The 17,642-nt window shown below is 38.3% G+C and overlaps 1 protein-coding gene across 1 annotated transcript; it reads left to right on the top strand.

The window, feature by feature from the left end:
- Window positions 1–4,260: 4,260 nt before the first annotated feature.
- Window positions 4,261–16,823, top strand: LOC139735409 (man(5)GlcNAc(2)-PP-dolichol translocation protein RFT1-like). Its single transcript, XM_071646162.1, has 13 exons — window positions 4,261–4,332; window positions 4,649–4,740; window positions 5,740–5,856; window positions 7,587–7,776; window positions 8,420–8,521; window positions 9,502–9,636; window positions 10,107–10,185; window positions 10,836–11,017; window positions 12,236–12,380; window positions 13,304–13,409; window positions 14,511–14,639; window positions 15,732–15,852; window positions 16,521–16,823. Exons 1-13 carry the CDS (start codon window positions 4,261–4,263, stop codon window positions 16,821–16,823), a joined length of 1,773 nt encoding a protein of 590 aa, XP_071502263.1.
- The last annotated feature ends 819 nt before the right edge of the window (window positions 16,824–17,642 follow it).

Here is a 17,642-nt window from a genome sequence, read left to right as displayed (position 1 = left end):
GCTTTTACTCAGTCCACATTTATATTTGGACTTTAGTTTCCTTTAATTTTCATCAATATTATACGAGCTAATGAGTGTTCACATTTTCAATCACCTTCTGTGTACTCGTATCTGAAATTCGAACTTAAAAAAAAAATATATATATATATATATTATAATGATATAAGGTATTTAATGCAAGTACATACCTGGGCCCCGTCTTATAAAGCCTTCAAATCAATCACAAGCCCCCAAATCAATCGCAACTTGCATTGCAGCTCACGAGAAACTTGTGATTGATTTCTATCACAAGTCTTTATAAGACAGGCCCCTGGGTCCAAGTACCAAAACTAGCAGCAGTCGCCGACAGGTACTAAGTACTCATATAGTAATGATTATGCTGTCCTCTATTGTCGACTTCCTTATATGCTCGCTGTAAATTAGTGTAACGTGGACGGAGAACGACGTAGAAACCACAAGCGGTGAGTCATTTCTCCTATAAAACGATATTGACACCATGCGAAGGTGCTGTCTGTACCTAGTATACTAAGTTTAATGATGTTTTAGAATAGGTGTAGTTTTGTAGACTTGTTGATGCAATGAATGAAGTCAGTCTCGTAGAGCGGAATTAATGATAGTCCCACGTGCATAGTTTGGTGTGAGTCTTTCGTTTGTTTAGTTCCTCCACTCCTGGCCTGGCCTGGCTGGATCTGGAGAAGGTAGAACTGCAGCTGCGGTTGACTCGCAGGAAAAAACAAACAAACGAAACAAAAACGAGTTGCTGTTCACTGCACTGAACGTTGTACACTGAACCTAAGGAAGGTCTTCAGGAGTAGAACAAGATACCACAAAAAGAACAGAGAAGGCGAGGAAGACAGGGCAGGGCAGAGCCAGGGGTTTGATCTTGCGTATTGTTGCAGGAGGTATGAACGAGTTCCATATCGAAGAACGTAAATTACAAAGTTCATCATGCAACGACACATGTCTGCAAGAAATCCAATCGAAGGGATCTAGGGAGAAGATGCATGTGCAGATCAGGAGATTCTTCCCGATGGTGTTAATGGTAGTTAAAGTCATCTACCTGTTATGGTGTTAGTAAGACTAGAGTATGACTCTAGCATGACTAGGAGCTAGGTAACCGCAGCAGCGACCCCAATACGTACCGTGTACAGCGCCCTGCCCCGGGCAGTAGCAGTAACTAGACGTACGTGTTGGGGTCGCTGGTGCGGTTACAGGATGAGATAGGCAATGACTGTTTGAAGTCCGGTTTCCTTTTCTAGGGCAGGGGTGTCAGGGAGAGCAATTTCTTGTTATTCTCTGGGCCTGGGAGGTGTGAGATGTCTTCCTCTCGCTCTCCTTGGGCCTAAGTGTAGATCTAGAGGTAGAGCATGTAGGTATCTATGTATTCCTCAAGAAGATGTATGGTAGTCTCATCCTCAGACTTGCAGGAACACACATGGTGTTCTGTTGCTTCCTAGTCCTGGCTAGGGGTTAGACGGGTGTTTCTTGGGTAGACACCACAGCAGCTAGCAGAGCAGTTATCACTTAATTGATACTACCTGGCCTGAGTGAAGGAGTGTGAACTTAGTCGAGTCAAGGAGGGAGTAGAATAGTTGGCCATGCAGGGCCAGGGTCCAGGGAACTGAGTAAATGAAGAGTGAACTTGATGGCTAGTATGGCTACATGACTTCTTTGGACTTGCTTTCTCTATGGTCCCAGGACTGCTGCAATGGGGATACTTTTCCTAGCTGATATTGAGAAGTAATGTACATTAATAAACTTATCAACAGGGGGAAGATTGTATTGACTGTTGGAGGAGAAGACTCCTGGCGTCCTTGTGTTGACACAGCATGTGCTGGAAGAGACAGTACTCAATCCTGCTATATGTGAGCATCATTACCAGTTTCCTTAGTTGTCTTGGTCAAAACAAAGCATAGCTATCTTGTCAGAAACATTGGGAAGCCCAGTCAGGATGTGGACAGACTCGTCTTACTGTGGAGTGAGGAAGTCCTGGCAGGGCTTTGAATAGAGTGACCTGAGCCTTGTTTAAGTTATTCAAAGCAGCTTTTGTGACTGAGGTGTGTAAGTCCTGTATGTGTGAAAGATGCTTAGTCCTGTAAGTGAACAGAGTCTTGCTGCCTTTGGAGATCATTAGGGCTTAGGAGGGCTGTCATGATTATCTGTATTTGTATCTTGTTATGTGTATTGCTCTCTATGACAATGTTCAGGGTGCTTGTCAGTAGCATGCATGAATGGTCTTCCTGAAACCCACTTTGCAGTTCATCTGGTTGGTTTGATCTGCAGAGAGTCTCTTCCATGTGTGGCTTTTATATGAGCAGTTCCAGGAGTCTGTAAAACACAGAAGTCAGAGAGATACCCCTGTAGTTTGAAGGGTCATTCATGGGCTTCCCTTTTCCTTTGTGCACTGGTAGGATGAGGCAGATCTTGAAGCTACACAGGTGTAGCTGGTATAAAGCAGTGGTATACAAGTGAGTTGAACACCTGCACAAGGATAAGATAGGTAACAGGACTGGTGAATTTGATGTGCTCTGGACTGATTTGGTCTTGACCGCCTTCTTTTCCCGCTTTCAACTTTGTGATAGCTTTGTTCAAGTGCGATGTTGTGATCTTTATTTGATGAAATTTCTTCGTTGTTGTGCATTCAAATCTGGAGGTTCATGGAAATGATGTGGACAGTGGGTTCTCTGATAGGTCTGCTACACAGTAACAGAGTACAGTGTGTTATAATGATGGAAGTATTATAATTATATTGTAATGTGACATAGAGGTGACTAGCGTTACATTGCCAGGAAAGAACAATTTCTGCAATATATTGTCACAAAATCTTGACTTAATATCTGTTAATTCAGTTCTCAATTGTCTAACAAAGAAATCTACGAAAAAATGTTGATTTTATAATCTAAAATGATATTGCACCAAGTCACAAAGGAGGAATATAGAAAAGTGTGAACATTAAACAAAAGGATTGGATAGATATGACCAGCCAAGCCCAGGAAGTAACTTTCTAATTACTATAATCTCTAAAATAGTGAAAAGGCCCTTGTCAGAATTAAAGGTTAGTGGCCTTTGGAAATGTACTGAAATTTAGATTAAAATTGTTTTGTTGCCTCAAAAGAGGATGCCATTTCCTATCATTGAAATGAGGCAGCTGTAACTTTAAAGGTAAAAAGAGACACTCATGGCAGCAGCATATCCATACAGCATTGACTATGTCAGTTTCCCTCAGCAATTTTACATACTGTTGTTTGAATGTTGTCAACATAGTGTCTCAACAAAATTGTGTGTGGCTCATACATTAATGATTAACTTCAGGTATTACAATCATACTTGAGTGGACATAAACCCTGTTTCATGCACATGTGTAATATTTAGGTCTTTTCAATCAGTAATTATCTCAATGGGACAATGGTTCACAGTTCTCTTGTTTTGAGAAATCAGGCCCATCTTCTTAGTCTTAAGCCTAAAATAGTATCCAGTAACTTTCAGCCAGATGTGATAAAGCACGGAAACTTCAGCTTTGTGTGAAGTAAATACGTGTAGCTTGCATAGTGATAGACTGCAATCTACTGAGCCCAGACCAGAGATGTCCAGGAGTAGGGATAACATGCCAACAAAAGACTGAAGTACTTTGGAAGGTGCAGCTGGATCTGTTGACTTGGTGTAGTGTTCCCTGTCAAAACACAAGCTGAGTGACAGGTTTATACTATTAGAGGTTTGCAGGATTACCTGGTAGGTGTGTAATTAATCCTCAAGAGGATGATTAAAATTGATATACTGATGTTAAATATGTTCAAGGTACGATTTAATCAAAGGATGGTAACTTTGATCACCTGTTACTCCTACCCATGCCTTACTGCCTCCACCCGTATTTCTCTTTTATCCATGAAGCTAATGAATGCAGCTTCTCAGTTTAAAATATTTCGGGATTGTAGACAAGAGTAACTGACATTCACCCAGGTCACAGTGAACAGTACAGCATTCACACAATCTGTGAATTTGACTGAGACTAACCAAGATACAAGTTTGACTATGCACCAAAGTATTTTCTACATTTTAGTAGAAAATGGAATTTGAAAAGTCTATCTTTTGTGCACAGCTGCACTAGACTGTTCTTTGTCATTTGACATATCAACGTGGGTATTTCAAGTTGGGGTATGATATATCTAAGCCTTGATAGGTATTTTGACTATACTGAGTGTATGTATATTGCTGGTCACCTTACATCAGGATTATAATTGTATTATTCCATCACAGGGCATTATGGCGTCTGACAGGAGTCAGTCGGTTCTGGCCAGCAGTGCCAAGTCGGCCTCTTACAACATGGTGCTACAGGTGAGTTTTGAGAAATGTCAGTATCTTCTAGAACACCGACTGTCATCGCAACTTGCATCTTGCCTACAATGTACATGAGAAGTTTCAGTGTATTTGTATGTAGTGATGAAGTGCCAAGTACTGTAAAAGTGATCATATTTGCCTTGTGGAAATTTTCATGCATTTCTCATGACATAGTCTTGAAATTTTTTTGCCAGCCATTTTTGCGTTCTGGCTAAATGCGCACTTGAATTATGCATGTGCATAAAATTATGAAATTATTAAAGTGTGCGTTGAAAAGTAACATACATTGGTTCTTCGATCTTACTTTTCACAGGTGATGTTTCGAGTTGCTACCTTCATGCTGAATGCATTCATCATTAAGTATGGATACGTTCATGAAGACATGCTAGGGCTTGTTAACGTCAGGTGAGATTATTTTCAAATATCCAGAATGAAGTGGCAATAGAGATATGACAAAATGATTGCCTTTATGTTTCAAAATTACTATGGGACATTATCTCAATCTCTAAAATAAATCATTGTATTTCATCAAAGCCAGAAATTGAAATGTAATCCTCTTTAAAGATTTTTCTGTACATGCTATTTGATGCAAAGTATAATAAGCTCTGTCACCTTCAGATGGAATTCAGTTATTCTTTTTTTGTTTTGTTTTTTGCGTGTATGATGTATGCAGTTTCCTTACAAGCATTAATTGTTTCCTTAGCAGTTATGTTTCTTTTCACTACTGCATCAAGTTAAAAAAAATACACACCACTCTAACAATGTTCAGGCATAACATATTAGTTGAATCATTCAGTATGTGGTGTGCTCTTTTTAGAAATTTAATGTTTTCCCCCTGAAATCATCATTGTTCAGCGACCTTTTTAATGCTAGATTGTATATTCTGCCATTTTTTATTACAATGATGTGATACAGCCACACCCTGTGATAGGACTTGCAATTGAACAAATGTGAGTGTTTGCCTGTGCAGTGTATATCTAAAGGCATCATTTACCATTTGCTAATGAAACAGAAACCCAGCTAAAGTGCTTCAAAATAGATCTAAAATGTGAGTTAAGGATAGAAACAACCAATGTAAAAATGTTAATCGGTACAAATCAATGTGAAGTATTGTTAAATATACAAATTGTGAACAATAGTTATAATAAAGTTGTTTGTAGAAAAAAAAAACATCTACAGTTATGGTTTATTGAGAAAATTGTGATGTCTCCTTATATCTTAGGCTTTATTGCAAAAATTTTATATGGTAGGATTGTTTTGTGATACAACTAACCTACACATAAATGCATCAAATGTGATAACTTGAACATTTATGAAATCACTGCTCCCAATGGTAAACAGTACCTTTAAATGAGCATCTGAGAATCCCTCCATTTTCCATGTCTTATCATCTTCTCTCATCAGGTTGACCCTGCTGTATTCCACCATCCTGTTCCTAGCCAGGGAGGCCTTCCGTAGGGCCTGCCTCAGCCAGCCAGACAAACATTGCTGGCCTCAGGTCATCAACCTCCTCTGGTGCACGTGAGTGTTCTACTCCTGTCTGAGCACTGTATATGCCGAATATTTCATGAGGTTTTTATTTTCACGAATTTTTCGAGTCAGGTGCTATTCGTGAAATTAAAGACACACGAAAAAATTGACTCTGATCTGGATGTGAATGTGACGTACATTTCTCCGTTCAGTTCAGTACTTCACAATTGCGAATTTAACCCTTTGCGAAATCGTCGAGAAGTCCCGATTGGTGAAAATTTGGACTTGCTAAATTATATATGACATATACAGTAGACTCTACTGATGCACTGACATTTCTTTAGCAGAGACTCAGAACTAAAGACATTAATACAATTACTCCTTACACAGCCTTTAGAACTAGGGCCCTTACATTTGTCGACTAGAAATATCATTTTATCTGAATTTTATGCAAAGCTAAAGTGTAGTAGCTGTTCCTGAGAACCAGAAAGTTTACATGAAGTTCATTCAACATAGCTACAGCTAATGCTTGATAAGTGAATTAAAGTATCAAAGTGTAACTGCAGGAACAAGGTAACTTGTATTGATTACTTATGTTGAAATTTCTTTACTTTCATGTACAATTTGCATATATGTTATTGATTATGTTGAGAGGGAAAAGAATAAAAAATGAGCTTGAAAAGAAAATTAGCTTGAGCTGAATAACTTTTTACAAAGTAATTGGATTTTTAAAAAAAAATTATTTCTGTACAATAATCAACTGACTTTTTTGACGAGTTGCCAGCAAAGGAGATGCCCTTCCTTGTTTGGTGATCAATATGTCCCAAGCTGTCTTCTTGGTACCATTGACTATTTGTTTGTCTGTTTTGTTGGTTGGTTGGTTGATTGGTTGTTGTTGTTTTTTATCATCTTTGCAATACTGATGGTTAAAAAAAAAAGAATGAGAATATTATGTATCAAATGGAAATTTGAAGCATTTGGTGGAAAAAGGAAATGTATTGGGTGCTCCAATAACTCAATCTTTAGGTAATCCTGCTTTCAAATTGTGATAGATAATTGTAAGCAACATTTGTTTTTAATACCATAATATTGTGTTCAAAATATAGGCTGGGTTTTGCAGCACATGTTGAAGTCTGTAAATGTGTTCTTGTGATGGTCCTATATGTACAGTTCGACCTCTATTATGCAGCCTCCTTTTATCCAGAAATCTCTATTATCCGGATGCGTTCACGCAGTGAAGGACTTTTTTTTTTCATCCAGAAATTGAGAAAAAACATTGAATTTCATGGATCTATTTCACTAATTTCATAAGATGTGCATGATAGGTTTCTCAATATCTAATGAGGTAAAACATGTATGATTTTCACATAAAGATATACTTTGTTTTTGTGAAGAAGGGACTACAATTTTGCACAGGCTAGCATAGATTACACCACCGTTGCGGGGTACGCTACCTGCCTAGCTGCCAGTGCACTGGGACGGCAGCTATGTCTCCCATATCCGGCCAATTCGCTTATCCGGATGAGCGCCGCTCCTGACATGGCCGGATAATCGAGGTCAAACTGTAATGCTCCTTCCTCCGTAGTATAATTTGTATAGTGTTCTGTGTCTTTACACTATTACTAAGTAATCTATCATTTTGTCATTGTGTTTGTGGCTGTACCTTGACAATCTCATTGATTAAAATACATTTTTGCATTGTATAAATAGTCATTACTTTGTAATTAGTAGGGTCTTTGTTGTAGTTGATTAATAATATTTGACTGTTTTCTACCCACTAGAGTTCCACTTGGTGCTGTGTGTGCTGTCATACTGAGCTACATATGGATAGCTCTTCTCACACACCCAGACCCGGAGATCATCCCAGAATATAAATTCTCCGTCCTTTGCTTTGCCTTCTCGGCAGTCGTAGAGCTTTTTGCCGAGCCCTTCTGGGTCATAGGTCAGGCTATGCTCTTCGTCCGACTCAAGGTATGGTTGAGGAACATCTTGCGGCACTGTGCCCAGAGGATAGATCAGTGCCACTTTTATATAAACTAGCTTCATACTGAAGAAGATACTACTACTACAGTACACAGTATGCGGTTAGTGTTGCCAATGTCACATGTATGGCACAACATAATTATACTTTGATTTAGTGATAGAGGGTGCACTGTTAGTAATAGTTATGTTGCAGTGACTCTGAAGTTTCCAGCTACATTTTACATTGAAACACTCTGAAATAAAGTTTTAAGAGGAAGAGTCCTCCCAAAATATGTGGGTTTAGGGAATGAGGAAAGATTGGTAAACACTCAGTGAAAGTTGGAGGACAATCTGTTCATGGTTGTGAAGTTTTGATATACTGGTTAATTCTATGTGCTGCCTACTCTGGATATCTAGAACCAGTAAATCATTTTATATTATATTTTTGATGCCACAGCAACAGAACAATATAAATAAGATATAAAAGAAATTTCACAAATTTTCTTTTTTTATGAAAGGTACACTTTCCCTGCTTTGTTACTGAGATGCATCAACACAAGTAATATTCTCCATGCCTTTCAGTGGCACTAAGTCAAGTTTCCCTGTAAAAAAAAAGTTTTGATCCACTCTGTACTTGCTCACTTTCCAACAGGTGGTGATAGAGGGCGTAGCAGTGGCGGGGAGATGTTTTCTGACTGTGCTCCTCCTCATCGCTATTCCCAGTTTGGGTGTCGTCTCATTCTGTGCTGCCCAGGTAAAGTGTCTTTCACGCAAACCCCTGATTCAAATGCCATGTCTTGGTTCATTAATGGTTGCCATTTTTGTTTTTGTTTTTAGAGATTAACAGCTCTGTTTTTTAAGCATTCACATTTGCTATTCATATCTTATTTAGAGGTTACAAGTTGTACCAGTCAAAATGCTATAGCACTAATGGGTGTTGTCTATGCCATCAGAGCTAATGAGCCCGATTATCTCAGAATGTTTGTAGTGAGATGTCAAAATGGTCTCCCTTCCCCCTCCTCGCAGAGGTGTGATCTCCCAGTCTACATGTATGTGGGAAAGGCATGTTTTATTTGACATTTACCATCAAAACCTGCTACTTTGTTTCTTTGTTTGTTTGTTTTCTCTTTTTCTCTCTCCCAAATTATAGATACATCATCAGCTGAGAACCAGATGGCCATTGTGGCAATTTTTTTAATTTCTTTTTTAATTTTTTAATTTTTTATTATTATTTTTTTTTTTTGGGGGGGGGGGGTATTGAGCTATTCGAAGCACATTGTAGAGCTAAATCTCCTCTATGTTATGATTTCAATCTGTAATTATTTCAATTTTCAGTAATGTGTTGAAAATGAAAACCACAAAGGTGCTATTTTACCCAATATTTGGAACAGTGCATATAAATCAACCCACTTTGTATTAGATATACTTTTTATTTCGTGAAAATTAATTGTCTTGTTTTTATTTACACTTGAATCTTAGAACTCGATAGCATCATTCTGGTTCTCTGCCAACGATGTATTCTTTTACAAATCTCTTAACTCATTTAACGTTTTCTCAAACAAAGCAACAGCAAAAAAAAGAATGAATGAATTGAGACCTTTTTCTACCATTGTGGCCTTCTGATGCATTAGCGCTTGGCTGCTCATCACCTTACGCTGTAACCACACTCTGTGTAATGTTTCTTGTTGATGACTTGTTCTAATCTTAGTTGTTGCCAATTTGCTGATTTTACAGGTGGTTTACAGCTACACATGTCTCTTCCTCTACTACCTCTACTTCTCAAACTATGCAACATTCCTCTCTAAGAAAGATGAGGACTTTCCAGTGAAAAGTGTTCGGGATTTCTTTCCCCAGAAACTTCCAGACAAGGTAAGAATCTAGTGAACAAATGAACAGTGTTGTTATATGTGGCTTCACCCTTTCTTATGAGACTTGGCTGAAAGAGATAGTGTAACAAGATACCAAAATCTGTTGTCTGATAGAAAGATGATGTGAAATTTAGCATCTGGCTAATAGGTAGAAGATAAACAGATACAACTGTATATTCCATGCGCAGGTCATAAGTGTCTATAAGTTGTCGTCTAAACAATATTGATATGTGATACCATTTTACAGTCACTCTCTTCATTTATATAGTTTTACAGAATTTAGTATCATCAAGCTACCAAGGGGACAAACTAAATGTGTTTCAGAATATGCTGAAATAGCTCAGAAGCTATTCTCTTAGATTTTTTTTTTTCCAGTCATGTTGAAATTTTGATTCCTTTGATCATATTCTCCCAGAGAAAACTGGAGAAAACATGACTTACATTGTAATTTTGTTGTTGTTATCATTGAAGCCTTGGACAAGTCCTGAGCTGGCCAAACTTACCTGGAGTTTCTTCAAGCAAGGTTTCCTCAAGCAGCTTTTAACAGAAGGTATATATAGCATGACTCTTGTGTTAAGCAGTTTAGCATCAGTGAAGGACACAATATCTGAATCCCTTGTTTATCATACCATCCTCTTGAGTATGGAATCATATTTAGACCAAGATAATCATGTAGCAAAATATCATGTAAACCATGTGTGACTCATGACAAGAACAGCCTTTGGCTGAAGCAAGTGCCAGTTGGAGATAGATGAATTGATGGATGAATGAATGATCATCCAACAGATAAAGGAAATGTTTTTTTTTTTATATATATGCAATAAAGAAGGAGGTCTTACTTTGCAAAGATTAAGAGACATGACTTACAGGAGAACAAAGAGCTCTTGGAAGCTGGAAGCACGTCACAGTTAGGGTTTGTTAAAGTAGATTATTTGTTGTTTGTTTGTAGACTGTTTGTAAACAGAATCAAATAGCTTCCAAATTTGGAAAAAATTGCAGATTTGATATTTGATATTTGCAACAAAAAAGTGCTAATGTTGTTAGCATGTGTAACCAGAGGTATGCTTACCAGCAGAATTAGCGATTAAGTTTAGCGATTCTCGGACCATTTGTTTTGTTTAACTTTATGCAAAACAGGAAATTTTTAACGTGTGTCAGTGATTACAGAATGTTGGTGTCTTAATTTTTCTTCTCACCAAGGGGAGCGCTACGTGATGACTTTGCTGAATGTTCTGAGCTTCAGCGACCAGGGAATCTATGATGCTGTCAACAATCTTGGGGCACTGGCAGCCAGGTTCATCTTTCTGCCCATCGAGGAGAGTGGTTATCTCTTCTTTGCCCAGACTCTAAAGAGAGGCCAGAGTTTCAAGCAGCAAGACAAGGTCATGCATCCTTCTTTTTATTCCAGATTAATATTTAGGTCATACTCCCAATAGACCTGTCAGAAAACATAAACAATGAAATAAAGACACCTTATCAAATGGATCATGCTTGGTCTTAATGCAGTTATACAGAACCAAAGTGTTCACAGTCAAATCTATATTCATATTTGGTTTGGATTCTTTGACGGTGAAATCAAAAGATGCCAAATGTTCACATCCAGCCGTCATGTATGTATTACTGCATTTACTATCTTTGTCATATGTAATATGGTTTGTGTGTATGATATTGTGAACAGGAGCAGTTAAGAGATGAGTTCATATTTTTCATAAGTTTGCATTTCGTTGATGGCTCACATGGAAAATATGTATATATCATCACATTTGATGTGTGTCTTGGTAAAAATAAACATTTTCAAGGCCAACAGGAAAATGACAACAGCTTTTACAGAGAATGGTAGAAATTCTGGTAAACACCTCACAATTGGTATGCTAGATCAAACTTCATACAGATGTACTTACACCATAGAACATGTCACATTTTGATTTCAAATGCAATCGCAAATGAAAGGTAATTCAATTTTCAAAGTGTGAAAGGGAAAGCTGTTCAGATGTCTAGATGAGACAAGGCATTATACTTGATTTTGTAAAGGAGTGAAATAAATTTCAAATGTTTAGTGTATTTAAGATCAGAGATGTAGAGTGTTGCATGAAGGAAAATATTGCCTACCATTCTTTTCTCCGCTCAATGCATAAATCATTACGGTAAGCTGTTGAGGACAGGCTGATTTTGCTACCACACGCATTTCCCATAAATGCCTGTCCGAGTATACTTGGCACTCGTCCTCAACAGATAATTTCAAGAGATATGTAGCACCTGCTGCTACAGGGCATCAGAACCATCACTGGCCATCAGGAAGAATCCTGGTAGTCTAGTGGATATGACACCCGTCTAGCAATCATAAGGTTATGGGTTAGAATCCCACATGAGCATATCACATGCCTACAATTTTTATCATGGCTATTACTGAAAAGTACTAAAGAAATTGGTGTGTATTTAACCTGTTGAGGACGGGCTGATTTTGATACAACATGTATTTCCCATAGACAGGTGCCCGAGTATACTCTGGGACTCATCCTCAACGGGTTAAGTCGATGAAGCGCAATATGTTAATTAGCTCCATACTATTCTTACTCTGCCATTTCCAATGTATCCTGTAGGACTCCATTAGTCTGGCATCCAGAGTTCTCCAATCTCTCCTCAAGTTTGTGGTCCTGGTAGGTGTCATCATCCTGGTCTTTGGCTACGCCTACTCCTACCTCCTCCTTGACATCTACGCCGGCAAGGTTCTCAGCTCGTATCCAGGTAGAGTGTTTGGTTTTGAAAACTTGAAAGGTATAACCCTTAGGTTTTGTGGGGAGGGGGGGGGGGGGTAGGGATGGAGATAAATCAGTAAAGGTTGTTACATTTTATGATTTGCTGATATTCAAACTCCATCAACTGTTATGTTTAGTGTTCCAATTTTCTCAACCACAACTGTTGCAATGTCTCCATGTTTAGTTAAATAACATGTATGGAATTGTCCCTGGAAAGCATTTTAAGCAATGCTTGGACTTGATTAGGTTGTAGTTAATGTTGTTTGTTGATTGATGATTGCTGTTGTTAGCATTCATATTAATAAATTCCTGCATCAAATTTTTTGATTGCAACTGATTGACAAACTGTTGTACATCGATGTAATGAGCACTAATCAATCAGTGTTTTAGTAGTAGCCATGATTAAAATAAAATATGGGTGTATATACTCGGGCTGGATTCAAACCAACAATCTGATAAATGTATAGTTCCCGCTTCATGCTATAAGGATTAGAACCAGCACTGGCTGTTGGGTGGAAGCTTAGTGGTCTAGTTGTTAGTGTTGTTGTTACGTTGTTACTCGTGTGGTTTCTGAGTTTTTACTGATGCATGCTTGTTGTTGCATCCAATACTGTATACGCCATATATTTCGCGAGTCTAAATTTTCGTGAATCAGGAATTCCCGGCAATTTCGCGAGTGGTTAAATTCCTGATCGTGGAGTCCTATACTCAAACGGAAGAGTGTACTTGAGTACATCACATTGACCTTGGGATCAGAGTCAATATTTTCTAGTGTCTTCAATTTAGCGAATAGCACCAGACTTGCAAAATTCGCAAAAATAAAAACCTAGCAAAATATTCGGCATATACAGTAAACTAATGATAAGTGATTGTAAGAATAATGTACTCTCATGATCTTACCTTGATACACAGGTCCCAAGCTGTTGCGCTGGTTCTGTGTCTACGTCCTCCTCATTGCTATCAATGGGACTACAGAGTGTTTTGTGTTTGCTGCTATGAGTCAACAGGATGTGGACAGGTCAGTCAGTGTTCTCATCATCTTCCTACCTTCTGTCAATCCCTCCACCCTCTTGTCCTCTACTTCTAACTTATCCGTCTCTCTCTGTCCTTCCTTCTTTCTTCATCCCTTCTATATCTTACAAATTCCAACACGCAAAACAAAAATAACACTGGGAGACAGAGCATTTACCTGTGCAGCTCCCAAACTCTGGAATGATCTACCATTAGAAGTCCGGAAATCCCCAACTGTAGCAGTCTTTAAATCACGACTCAAAACACATCTTTTTATTTAACTGTCTATTAGTCTCAAGTACATCAGAAGCTTTGCAGCACAGAAGAATATATGTCTACAGGTTTTGCACTTTATAAATTGATATATTATGATGATGATGATGATGATGATGATAATGATGATGATAATGATGATGATGATGATTAGTATTATTATCATTATTATCTTTCCTTTCTGCCCACTCGGCTGCTTTTAGCCCTTTGTTTTTCTGTTCTTCTTTTTCTTCAGTCTCTCTCTCCTCTCCCATTTTCCTTTTTGCTATTCTCTATCCCCTCTTTTTTTCCTCCTTTTCATGCATTCTTTCCTTTTAATAAAACCTCTCAGCTTTGCAGTGCCTTTGAGATGATACAGTTTTCCGTCAACATGTATACCTAAAACCAGAAAAATTCGTGGCATGAAACTTTCGCGAATTGAAAGTGACAGCCTTTTTTGATGCATCAAATTTTCCCTAATTGCCACAGGCATTCAATACATAAAAGTGTAGACTAGACTTTATCTCATGCATTTTAATTTTGTGAATTTTGGCTACTCATAAAATTTGTGAAAATTTCTTTCAGGCAAAAATTTCTGGTTTTACAGTATGTAGCAAAAATATCTAATATGTGATTACACATATTGTAATTGTTCTGTACACACGCTGTATATGTGATAATACGTGTATCCTTCTTGACATATTTACCCTTCTATTGGTGTATATTCCAGCAGTGAAACGGGATGAGAGAGAAATAAGGTGGCTAACCCGTAAATTCCATATCACTTTTTCCTTCTCAGCACAGTGCTGCCTCGTGCCCATTTCTTTACTTGCATCGTATTTTCTCACAATTGCAGGTATAACAAAAAAATGCTGGGTTTCTCCGTCATATTCCTGACGTCGTCGTGGTACCTCACAAAGAGCGTTGGCAGCGTGGGTTTCATCATGGCAAACTGCCTCAACATGATGGCTAGAATTCTACACAGGTGTGTTGTTATACTCTCACTTTATTTGTGCATAAGACGAGTGTGGTGAATGAGCAGATTTGCTGCAAATGACCCCAATCTGTGACAAGAATAAACACTCTTATATATTCTGAAGTCAGTACTAACATACAAACTCATTGCAGAAAACATACAGTCTTTATATTGTATTTGTTCATTTCTAGTTTGCATTTTCAGCAGGACAGACTGGAAGATCTTATAGAATACCAATACAAAACTCAAAATCAGCTACAATCCAACATCTCTCTCAAAATTACAGTCTCCTTTCACACCTGTGAAAGATGAGGGATGAAACTGTATGAAAAACATAGGCAAATATAATCTTACTTGCTCATGTAGGCAATATTTTGATATGCTGTTTTTTACTTTTGAAAAGAGTGAAAACAGAGGTATATGGGAAATGCGTGCTGTAGCAAAATCAACCCGTCCTGAAACGGTTAAACATGAATGAATATATCTTATGCTTCTACTGAGACTATGTTTTTACCTCCGCCAAGGGGGGAGGTTATGTTTTCGTTACCGTTGGTTTGTTTGTTAGTTAGTTAGTTAGTTAGTTTGTCTGTGTGCAAAATAACTCAAAAAGTAGTCAATGGATTTGGATGAAACTTGCAGGAAAGGTTTAGAATGATACAAGTAACAGATGGTTAAATTTTGGTAGTGATCCGAGAATTTTTGGGGAATTTATGAAGGATTTTTATATTTTGGCAACAAGGGTCAATGAACTTGGGATTTCAGGCTGCACGTATTTGAGGTTTGCATGCGCAGACTAAAGTGCGTGCTTTCTGCTAGGGCGAGGCGTGCCGTGCAGCTGAGGGTTTATGACGTAACAAAGGCTTCTATATTGGGAAATTAGGTGACTTTCAGTACACAATGCTATAAGTACGTATTGGTGGAAATCACTGATATCTCTATGGAAGAACAAGATCAATGGTGGAAATGAGCTGCATGCTTGGCGGAGGTCTGCACTCTCAGAGTGCTTTTCTAGTTATATATTGTCCTACAAGGAGAGTCCTCTAGAGAGATTAAAGTTTACTAGTTTTGTTTTTGTCTTTTCTTCGTTTGTTTTCATTCCAGCATCTATTTCATCACAAAGTACTACTCAGGGAGTACCTACAAGCCTCTGAGAGGATTACGGCCATCCGTCTTCGTTCTCATCACTCTCGCCTTCTCCTGGCTTTTTACTACCATGTCAGAAGTAAGACTGAGTGGCTGTCATTGGAGCATAGCTGCACTCTTTTGGCTCAACAAACTCGCTTTAAGTGCTAGATTTTTTCTCATTTAAACTTTATATAATGTTTTGCAATTTTTATTGTATGTGCACAGAGATACAAGGAAAGGAATAAAGTATTTTTAGGAGATAGAGGCATAAAGGCACTTCTTTTCGGAAGTGATCAAATCTAATTCTGTGATAGAAGTGAAAGATTTGAGAAGACAAGAATCTTTACTTTCTATCCACAAAGTCCCCCCCCCCCCCCATTTTTCATTTTGACTGTGTGTATTCAAATGAGTGTAGCAAAAACAAGTTATTTTACTAATTGATTTAAAACTTTCATCTGAGTGAAAATTAGATATTAGTCAGAGAAAAGAACAAACCTCTGTCAAGTGATTTGGAATATGCAATATCTTCTGCTCCTGTATAGGAGCTCTCCCTTCAGTCTATGTCTCACATACATGCTAAAGTAGCTTGATGCATCATATGTTTCATATTCCTGGCGACATACAGAGTGTACGCCATGTCCAGTCTCTTGAGCATCATGTGCTGGTTGGTGGTTTGCAAATTGCTTTCAAAGTTATCAAAGCCCCGATCATCTCCCAAATCTCCCTAATTCCAACATGTTTTGTTCCTCTGTTGTCTTCCTCTAGATGAAATACTGCAAGAAGACCAGCCCGTGGTCACACCGCCTCACACACATCGGCATCGGAGCGGTGTGCCTCCTGGTTGTCATGGCAACCATCCTGCTGACGGAGAAGGAGCTGGTATCCTTCATCCGGGAGCAGTGGAGGGCAAGGAGGAGAGCTCAGGAGGAGGGGGTCAGGGCGAGGACGAGGCGGATGCAAGAAGAGGAGGAGGAGGAGGAGGAGGAGGAGGAGGAAGAGGAGGATGGAGAGGACAAAAAGATGAGGGACCAAGATGAGATGATTGCAGGGAAGGAGAAAGTTCAATGATCACATTCTCTCTCTCTCTTCTATCAATCCTGAAGTATATGGTTGCCGAGAGTTGCCAAGGAATGTGATTTGTTTGTGGAAGGAGATCATTATTTATGAAGAGACACTATTTGATGTTTCAGAAAGTGGTGGAATTTGGAGTGGATGTTGTCTACAATTTGGAAAAAAATTGAGTTTCCAATGCCCTGCCTGGTATGTGATGTGTGTTATGATGGGGATCCAATGCTGAAAAATTATTGAAGGAAAATCATTTGAGTACTGTTAAACCAGAAATGTTCGTGAGCATTTTAATTTCGATAAATTCACGAGAGCCTAGATTTGTAAACTTAAAATGCATGTGAAAGTTCTTGTCTACACTGTGTGCATTGAATGCCAGTAGCAATCTGCAAAAGTTTCATGCCACGTAAAAAGCTGTCGGCTCCAATTTTGCAAAAATTTAATGCCGTGTAATACGTCGTCAGCTCCATTTTTGCGGAAATATCTTGCTTTACAGCAGTACTCACCAGTAATGAAAATCGACATTATCTTAAGTCCAGAGTGAAGTACCATATGTATATCATATGCAGTTAATATGTTGCAAGTATAAGTACATAAATGCATTTCAAGTGATGTAAATTTCATTTGCAGTTAAATGTTTCTACCTTGTGTTTGTGTAATGTGGCTGCAAGTTAATCTTTTGTTTTCTTTGTTTTTGTTTGTTTGTTTGTTTGTTTGTTTGTTGTTCAATACAAAGATGCTTAAAATGTTGAAGAGGTGTGTTAATACAACTTCTACAAATATTGTGGATTATGTCATGGACTTGACAATCTGTGTGTGCAC

Source organism: Diadema antillarum, unplaced genomic scaffold, assembly GCF_040938485.1.
Source record: "Diadema antillarum isolate AM-2024a unplaced genomic scaffold, OU_Dant_1.0 seq00000576_RagTag, whole genome shotgun sequence".
In the NCBI taxonomy this organism is placed as follows: Eukaryota; Metazoa; Echinodermata; class Echinoidea; order Diadematoida; family Diadematidae; genus Diadema; species Diadema antillarum.
This window is presented reverse-complemented; position numbering and strand designations above follow the sequence as displayed.

Bases quoted from the DNA above. Each gene is read 5' to 3' on its own strand.
- LOC139735409 (XM_071646162.1), top strand. From the start codon at position 4,261: ATGGCGTCTGACAGGAGTCAGTCGGTTCTGGCCAGCAGTGCCAAGTCG. The intron at 9,637-10,106 runs GTAAGAATCTAG...TTATCATTGAAG, and splicing joins CCCAGAAACTTCCAGACAAG to CCTTGGACAAGTCCTGAGCT. The intron at 10,186-10,835 runs GTATATATAGCA...CTTCTCACCAAG, and splicing joins CAAGCAGCTTTTAACAGAAG to GGGAGCGCTACGTGATGACT.